Source organism: Macrobrachium nipponense, chromosome 25 (genome assembly GCF_015104395.2).
Source record: "Macrobrachium nipponense isolate FS-2020 chromosome 25, ASM1510439v2, whole genome shotgun sequence".
Lineage (NCBI taxonomy): Eukaryota > Metazoa > Arthropoda > Malacostraca > Decapoda > Palaemonidae > Macrobrachium > Macrobrachium nipponense.
This window is the reverse complement of record NC_087214.1, coordinates 68,349,736-68,359,249: the sequence shown is the minus strand read 5'-3', so window position 1 is coordinate 68,359,249 and position 9,514 is coordinate 68,349,736. Positions and strand designations below refer to the sequence as shown.

The 9,514-nt window shown below is 47.8% G+C and overlaps 1 protein-coding gene across 10 annotated transcripts in view; it reads left to right on the top strand.

Moving 5' to 3' along the window:
• Positions 1–9,514, top strand: part of LOC135199505 (THO complex subunit 2-like) — a 608,436-nt gene that overhangs the window by 477,219 nt on the left and 121,703 nt on the right. For all 10 annotated transcript variants that reach the window (XR_010311082.1, XR_010311084.1, XR_010311088.1 and 7 more), the window contains exons 2-3: positions 2,817–2,890; positions 3,085–3,176. Coding sequence is in view for 3 of the 10 variants with exons in the window: in XM_064227613.1 (XP_064083683.1) it covers positions 2,817–2,890; positions 3,085–3,176 (166 nt within the window). In the remaining 7 variants the exon portion in view is untranslated. The remainder of the gene's footprint in view (positions 1–2,816; positions 2,891–3,084; positions 3,177–9,514) is intronic.

The following is a 9,514-nucleotide window of genomic DNA, read 5'->3' as shown; positions in this document are numbered from 1 at the left end:
ATCCTCGGAAGTTTCGAGAGGGTTTGTCTCTAAAGCTTCTGAGCCCCGACCTAGTGTTGTTTTCCGACGCCTCCGTGTCAGGTTGGGGGAGCAACACTGGGAGGGGAAGTTGTCAGGCACCTGGAGGGGGAACAGGTGTCCTGGCACATCAATGTGAAGGAACTAGCGGCTGTTTTCCTGGCGCTACAGTTCTTCGAGGAAAAGGTTGCAGACAAAGTTGTTCAAGTCAACTCGGACAACACCACGGCCCTTGCGTACCTAAAGAATCAGGGAGGAACACACTCCCGACCACCTCTATTTCACCTAGCGAAGGAGATTCTGTTGTGGGCAAGTGCAAGGCGAGTCAAGATCCTGACAAGATTCATCGCTGGAGTCCAGAACGTCAGAGCGGACCTTCTCAGCCGACAGGACCAAATCCTGCCGACAGAATGGACTCTGCATCAAGACGTTTGTCGGGAGCTATGGAAGCTCTGGGGACGTCCTCTGGTCGACCTATTTGCGACGTCGAGGACAAAGAGGTTGCCTCTTTATTGCTCCCCTGTGTTGGATCCAGGAGCGATCGCTATAGACGCCACTGCTCTGGGATTGGACGAACTTAGACCTGTATGCCTTCCCGCCATTCAAGATCATGGGGTAAGTCATGAGGAAGTTCGCGGCGTCGGAGGGGACAATGTTGACCCTGATCGCCCCGATGTGGCCCGCAAGAGAATGGTTCACGGAGGTAATGTCCTTCCTTGTAGATTTCCCAAGGACGTTGCCCTGGAGGAGAGATCTACTCAAACAGCCCCACTTCGAAAGATATCACCAAAACCTCTCCGCTCTGGGTCTGACTGCGTTCAGACTATCGAAAAGTTGGCCAGAGCGAGAGGTTTTTCTAAATCAGCTGCAAAAGCGATCGCCAACGCAAGGAGGGCTTCATCGAGAGCTGTTTACCAGTCGAAGTGGGCTTCCTTCAGGGCATGGTGTAGAAAGGAGGGAATTTCCTCTTCCACTACCTCTGTGAGCCAAATAGCCGATTTCCTGCTTTTCTTAAGGAATGTGCAGAAGTTGGCAGTCCCTACCCTCAAGTGATATAAAAGTATGCGGTCAGCAGTCTTTCGGCACAGAGGCCTAGACCTTACTGACAACAGAGATCTTCACGATCTCTTGAGATCGTTCGAGACAACTAAGATACCTCAGGCGAGACCTCCTTCCTGGAACTTAGACTTAGTTCTAAGACTTTTGATGTCGAGTCCTTTCGAGCCTCTCCATACTGCGTCTCTTAGGAACTTGACAAAGAAAGCTCTTTTCCTAACTGCTCTGGCGACGGCGAAGAGAGTTAGCGAAATTCAAGCCATTAGTAAACAGGTGGGCTTCAAAGGTGACAACGCTGTCTGCTCTTGAGTTCCCACTTTCTTAGCGAAAAAATGAGAACCCGTCTAACCCTTGGCCCAAGAGCTTTCGAGATTAAGGGTATGAGAAGCCTTGTGGGCCAAGAACCTGAGAGAGTCCTGTGCCCTGTCAGGGCTCTCAAGTTTTACGTTCGCAAGACGAAGGAGGTACGAGGTCCCTCAGATAATCTGTGGTGCTCTGTAAAGAGACCCGATTTACCATTGTCCAAGAATGCTTTGGCTTTCTTTCTGAGAGACGTTATAAAATAGGCTCATTCATCTTACCAGAAGACTGATTTGAGCCTCTTGCGAGTGAAAGCTCACGAGGTCAGAGCGGTCGCAACCTCGCTTGCCTTCCAAAAGAACATGTCGATCAAGGACATCCTTGATGCCACCTTTTGGAGGAGCAATTCTGTATTCGCCTCACACTACTTGAGAGATGTGAGAACGATATACGAGGACTGTTGTTCTCTTGGGCCATACGTGTCTGCAGACACGGTCTTGGGGGCTGGAGGTAGCTCTTTTCTTATCCCTTAGTTAGGTTTAGGTTAGTTTTTATTATTGTGTTTTTAGGTTGTGGTGAGTCTTTTGTGAAGATCTCCCATCTCTTAGTTTAGTGTTCAAAGGGTCTTTGGATAGTTGGTCAGGTGGTGGTCAGTTGCTTCGTTGCCCTCATATGTATGGCTCAATGGTCTTGTCACGTTGAGGTCACGTCCCAGTTGACAGATCATCCAGAGCGCACCAGCACTACAGGTCTCCACCTGGCTGGCAACTCTGATTAAGCAAAAGCAGGCTTAAGTGACAGTAATCAGAGTCTACTTTGCTAACAGGTGAGGAACCAAGATATATATTATTTACTTAATTTAAGTTTCCTACAAATCCTATTCTGTCTCTTCCCACCATCCGAAGGTGGGATTCAGCTATATATATATCTGTCAGGTAAGTTGCATGAACAAAATGTTATTGTTATAATACAATTAAGTTTGTTCATACTTACCTGGCAGATATATATAATTAAAGTGCCCACCCTCCTCCCCTCAGGAGACAGTGGCATTAATAAAAATATGAATAGAAAATGGGAATGGTTCCTGATATCCGCCTCCCAGCGGCGGAATGGGTACTACCACCTGGCGCCCACTGCGTGGTGCCGCGAGTTTTGAAATTCTGTCGGACTTCAGAAAATACAGCTATATATATATCTGCCAGGTAAGTATGAACAAACTTAATTGTATTATAACAATAACATTTTTAATTATTCGATAGTCCTGGGCTTTCCTAAAGCTTACGTTTTTAAGTGAGGGTCATTATCATTTGTAACTAAGCAGGAAGGAGATCAAAAGGAACAGGTGATAAGTAAAGAAAGCAGAAAAGTTGCAAAAACACTTTAGCATTTCTACAGCTCACCTCCGGCAGTTGCACAGAAGTAATCCTTCTTTTTCTCTGCAGTTTACAGGTCATTAAAGACTTCATCCAAGATGATCCAGACAACCCAGGGTTTTCTCAGCCAGAGGAAGCTGCAGGTGGGTGAATAACCTGGGTTAAGGTCATCCTTTGTGATCCAGCTTGGTTTTATTCGTATTGATTTTATATACTGCATAGTTATATGAGTGGGAGTTGTTGTTCTTGAATGGTATTTGATTAATTTGCAATATTCTACAGCCTAATCTTTTTGACTTTTCATGAAAGATAATTTGCGTCACTTTTTAATTTTCAGATTTATCTCGAGCTTTGTATGAAATTTTATCAGCTTTCCTGAAAGGAAGCTTAAGGAGAGAACATGCAAGACCATTTTTTGCAGAAATTATCGTAAGTATCATGTCAGCTACATACTTAGATGTATGACCTTGAGGTATCCACAGCACTTATTGAAGAACAGCAAATTCTAAATTGGATTTCAAGCGAAATGACTACTTTCCCATTCAATCTTGATTTCAATTTAGTCATGGGATATAGAGACTTTGTATTTGCAGTGGTTTTGCTTATTACCAATTGAAGTTGGATTGTTTAGCTCCTTAACAACCAGTCTTGGGAATTATCTTACTGTATTGTATATGTTTAAGGACACTCCCAAGCTTCCATTTAGGAGTCTCCATAATTGTTGAAAGGATCAAGGTTCATTTAATCTCTCCCCTATGAAAATGCTTAGACTACCTGCTTAATTTGATAGTCTTCTCGTGGAAAATTTATTTAGTTACAAAGATAGTGATAAGTGAATGTTTCTCTGAAAAATTTTGCGAGAAGGCGAATTTTCCTCATGGATATATTCCACAGAAAAATCTATGAATAGGTGAAGCTGTGAATCCAGAACTGTGAAAAGGGAGTTCTTCTGTAATGACTCCTACAAAACAATAAAAATAGCATTAATGAGTTCCTCCCTTTTTTGTAGCTGGTATTAGAACCAATGCAGATGACATTCTCTGTCAGGACAGCTGTAGCAGTCACTCACCTGTAGGTTAAAGGAAATTTATTCTTGTGGATTTGTTATACTTTTGGTGATTCACATACATAGTTCCACGCTGAATTTCCTTATCATATATTTTGTTCATGAAACTTACCTGTCAGATATATATATAGCTGTATTTTTCCGAATCTGACAGAAATTTAAACACTTACGACACACGCAGTGGGAGTCAGGTGGTTAGTACCCATTCCCGCCGCTGGGAGGCGGGTATCAGGAATCATTCCCATTTTCTATTCATAATTTTTCTGTCGCCGGTGCTGGAAACACCTGTTTGCAGCACCTCCGTCCAGATTTTGGAAACTTACTAGCTACTTGAGTATCCCTTTTGGTTTTTCTTTGGTATCTGAATTGGATCGGTGGCTTGGCACACGTTGACTTTGGTTTGAATTGAATTTGGTATTGATTTTTCTTTGATCAAGATGTCAGGGTCTAGTTCTGCTAGCGCTAGATTTTGTTCCATGTCTGAATGTAGAGGTAGGCTACTGAAAGCTTCAGTAGACCCACATTCTGTTTGTAAAGTTTGCAGGGGGAATGAATGTACGTTTGAAAGTCGTTGTAAGGAGTGTGAAAGACTAACAGAGTCGGAATGGAAGGCGTATGAAACCTATCTTAAGAAACTTGAGCGAGATAGGTTAAGGAGGTCTTCCTCCAGGAGTGTTTCAGGTAGGCAAGATTTAAATTATTCTCCTGCTAACCCTCCTTCTGTAGATTATGCTCCTACCCCTGTAGTGTTGCCTCCGGCCCCTGAGACAGTGTCGGTAGAAGGTAAATACATTATCGCTAATTCTTGAATTGATTCGTAACTTAGAATCAAAAGTGTTAGCTCTGGAGAGCAAAAGTGAAGAGAAGTGCAGTGAAAGTGCCCCTTGTGTAGTGGAGGGTGCGTCAGATCGGCCTCATTCCGCTCTAGACCTAGACCTCTGCTTGACTCCCAGATTACGGGGAGAGAGCATGTCCGAAAGTCGAAGGAGGGTTACGAGGAACCCCCACCGATCTGGCGTGCCTTCGGCAGCTTCTGACGAACATACCCAGACTGCCAAGGAGCGTGCGCGTGCACGTCTTCTCAAGGAGTGCTTTTCTTCTTCTGAAGCTTCCTCCCCGCGCAAAGGGTGGAGCTCTCATACCGCATCACGTCCGCTGAAAAGGACGGCTCGCGTTCGGGACGCTTCACGTCCAAGTTGTTCTCCGGTAACTTTGCTCGTCGCCTGATAGTGCGTTTGCTGCTTTTCCTCCGCAGAAGAAGCGTAAGGATTATTCGGAGGCGGAGTCTTCCCTAGATGTTTCTTTCGAGCGCCGCAGTCGCTCTAAGGTGCGTGAAGCGGGCGTTCCTGGGAGTAGCAAGAAGGCGTCCCCTCGCCGCTCTCCTGCTCACAGGATCAGCCCCTCCCCAGAAAAGGAGGCTTCACCCTACAAGCAAGATTCTCCAGTCTCTTCAGCAGCAACTTCGAGATGTTTTTTGCCTTCGAGAGAGACTGCTCCAGCGTCGCCGTAAGAACGGATGACAACCTTCCTGTGAGAGGTCGAGGCGTTCTCCTCTCCTCTCCTCGCTCGTCTCTCTCCCCATTTTGAGTCTCCCTCTAGAGTTCGTTCTGCTCCCCAGCAACTTTCTAGAGGAGGCGAGAAATTCGTTTCTCGCTCTCGTGAAGCGGTTGTTTCCGCTGCTACGAAAACTTGTGGATAAGAAGCGAGTTTCTTTAGATGCCGAGCGCGCTTCTGTGAAAGTCAAACGCTCTTTAGTGGACGCCGAACGTGACTCGGTGCAAGTTTCGCCGAGCGCAGTGGACGCTCAGCGAGTTTTAGTGGACGCTCGGCGCGCACCAGTGGACGCTCGGCGCGCATCAGTGGACGCTCGGCGCGCATCAGTGGACGCTCGGCGCGCACCAGTGGACGCTCAGCGCGCACAAGTGGACGCCAGGTGTACACCTGCGGCGTTTGAGCGCGCTTCTGTTGGCGCCAGTAGATTGGCTTCGGACGCCAAACGCGCGCCTACGGACGTCAGTTTTCCACTTCCGCAAGCACAAGCGGAGGCTGGAACTCTTCCTGTTCGCCGTTCTTTCTCTTTTGAGAAAGCTCGGGACTCTTCGTTACTTCCTCCGACTTCTCCAGTGTCTGAAGAGGAAGTTAGTGACGCTTTCGTCGAAGTGGACGAAGAACAGCAGTTGGCTCCAGTTTCGACGGACTACAAGGTTTTGACTCGTTTACTTCAGTCAGTCTTTGCAGACACTTTCCAACCTGAAGCTCCACGTACTCCTCCCTCTCAGTTTTCGTCTTCCAAAGCTGCTAAGATCTCGGGCTTTGTGAGAATGAAGAAAGTCGCTTTCTACGAAGCAAGCTTTTAGAAAGGTCCATGATTGGATGGAAAAGAGGAAAGCTCAGGCAAGACTTCTTTCGCTTTACCACCTTCCAGACTTGGTGGCAAAGCTGGTATGTGGTATGAGACGGGAGAAAACGTCGGAGTTAAGCTTCCAGCCTCAGCTCAAGGAGACTTTGGTAGCATTGTAGACGCCACCAGAAGATCTTTTTTGTCTTCCTCGAAGGTCTCGTGGACACATAGCGAGTTAGACTTTCACCTTAAAGGCCTCTTCAGGACACTAGAGGTCTTTAATTTTCTTGACTGGTGCCTGGGAGTATTGGATGCCAGGTCCAGGAGTTCTGATTCATCAGTCTGGGGAGCTGTCCAGTGTATTTGTCTTGCATGGACAAGGGGCGTCAGGGATCGGTTCTGAGGAATTGGCTGCTCATTTCAGCACGGGACTGCTTAAGAAAAGAGCACTTTTTTTGCAATTTTACTGCAAAGTCGGTCTCACCAGCGCAAAAAGCGGATCTTCTTTTCGCTCCTTTCTCAGAATATCTCTTCCCCCAGTCTATGGTAAAGGACATAGCTGCCAGTCTCCAGGAGAAAGCAACTCAAGACCTTCTGGCACAGTCTTCTAGGAAGCCTGCTACTTCTTCGTCTTCTGGGTCCTCTGCTTTGAAGAAGTCGAAGCCCTTTCGATCCGCTTCTTCCTCGAAGCCAGCCCCTCGAGGAAGAGGCTCTTTCAGAGGCAAGACTCCCGCTCCTTCCAAGAGCAAGAAGTGAGAGGGAAGTCCTTCAGACACCGGTAGGAGCCAGGCTTCTACATTTCGCGAAAGCTTGGGAAGAGAGAGGTCGCCGACGCTTGGTCTCTGGACATCGTCAAGAAGGGGTACAGAATTCCTTTCCTGATGTTACCCCCGCTGTCTTCGACACCAAAGGATTTGTCTCCGTCGTATCAGGGAGAAAAGCAGAAAGTGCTTCACGATCTACTAAGATCAAATGATCGAGAAGCAGGCAGTGGAACAGGTCTTCGACCGGAGTTCTCCGGGGTTTTACAAACCGTCTGTTCCTAGTGCCGAAGCAGTCAGGGGGGTGGTGGCCCCGTTCTGGATGTCAGCAGTCTAAATCGCTTCGTTACCAAGCGAAGTTCAAGATGGAGACACCGCATCCGTGCTTGCAGACTTTAAGACAGGGGGATCTGGATGGTCTCGTTAGACCTTCAGGAAAGCATTACTTTCACGGCCCCACCATCCCCGATCAAGGAAATACCTGGGTGTCCTGAAAGGGAAGATTTTCCAATTCAGGGCAACTCGCTTCGGTCTCAGCCACGGCGCCGATAGTGTGCACCGTTTTATGAAGAACGTTGCGAGGTGCCTCCATCTTGCGGAAATAGGATCTCTTTACCTAGGACGACGCTTATTCGAGCCTCATCGCAAGGACAGGTGTCTGAAGGACCTTCACACGGACTCTGTCGTTAGCGAAGTCCCTGGGACTTGGTGAATCTCAGAAGTCGCATCATGACTCCTTCTCAATCCTTAGTCGTCTGGGGATTCAGAGGACTCACGTGGCTTTTTCGGCTCTTCCGTCCCAGGGGCGACAACTCAATGCCTGGACAAAAGTTCGGCCTTTCTAGGGAAGAAAAATGCTCGGTGAGGGAATGGATGAGTCTGCTGGGGACCAGTCCTCACTGGAGAAGTTTGTTTCTCTGAAGGTTTGCACTCCGGAACCACTTCAGTTCCTTCCTCTCAAGCAAATTGGTCACGCCAAACAGGATTAGAAGAGGCTTGTTTTTGACGGAAGAAGTGAAAAAGCAACCTCAAATGGTGGTTGGACCAAATAAGCTTGGCGGAAGGACCTTCGCTCAAGCTCGGAAACCCCGACCTAGTGTTGTTCTCCGACGGATCCCTCCAAGGGTTGGGGAGCAAACACTGGGAGGGAAGAGAAGTGTCAGGCACCTGGAGAGGGGAAAAGGATGTCTGGCACATCATCTAAAAGAACTCTCAGCAAGTTTACCTCTCTCTAGTTTCTTCGATGAGAAAGTCTCCCCTCCCCCCCGCAAGTGGGTCAGATAAACTCGGACAACACCACAGCCTTGGACATTACCTCAGGAAACAGGGGGGAAAATCACTTCATTCTCTGTTCGTCCATTCTCGAGGAATATCCTGATTTGGGCGAAGTCGCAAAACTTACGATTCGATAAGGTTGTGTCAGGCGGGGGAAACGTAGCGAGGGACTTCTCAGTCGGCAAGGACCAGCTTCTGCCGACGAATGGAACCTTCATTAGGAAAGTATGCCAGGCGCTTGGAAGCAGTGGGGGACGTCCTCATGTGACGTTTTCGCAACTTCACGACCGAAGAGGGACTTCCGCTGGTATTGCTACCCCAGTCTGGACCCGGGAGCCAGTGGCAGTTAGACGCACTAATGTGTGAATTGGTAGGGGACTAGAAGTTTACGCTTTTCCCCCATTCAAAATCCGCGGGGAAGTAATGAGAAGTTCGCTGCATCAGAAGGAGCGAGAATGACCCTCATCGCCCCATTTCTGGCCAGCGGCCCCGAATGGTCACGGAGGTGATGTCATGCATAGTAGACTTTCGAGGACTTAGCCCCTAAGAAAGATTATCAGACAGCCCCACTTCGGAGAGGTACCACAAAAACCTACGCCGCTCTGAGGGGGGTTTCCCCTGTGGGGAATGCGTTCAGAATATCAAGAAGTTGGCAGAGCGAGGGTGTTTTTCAAGACCTGTGGCAAACGGCGATGCCACGCAAGGAGCCCTCCTCAATAGCAGTTTAACCAATCAAAAGTGGGCTGTCTTTAGAAAGTTGGTGCGAAGGAAGGCAATTTCCTCCACCATCAACCTCTGTGCGCCAGGATAGCAGATTTCCTTCTTCACATTAGGGAAGAAGCGAAAACTCGCCGTTCCCACGATTTTAAAGGCTACCAGAAGGCGTGCTTTTCTGTGGTCTCAGACATAGGGGACTCGATCTTAGCGAATAAAGAGACATCGACTCATTAGATCAATTTGAGACTGTGAAAAGTTCTCAACCTAAAGTACCAATCGTGGAACTTAGACGTGGTTACTGAAGTTTTCATGTCGAGTCATTTGAAAACGCTCCATTTAGCCTCGCTAGGGAATCTTTACTAAGAAGACCATTTCCTAACCCTTTGGCGACGGCGAGAGGTGTAGCGAGATTCAAGTCATAGCAAGAATATGGGTTCAAGGATTCATAGTGCAGTTTGTCCTTAAAAGTCCTACGTTCTAGCAAAGAACGAGAACCCTTCCAACCCTGCCGAGGAAGTTTGAGATCAAGGGGTTGTCGGAGCTAGTGCGGACCTGAAGAAGCTGAGAGAGTCCTGTGTTCCTGTCAGGGCTCTCAAGTTTTATTTGC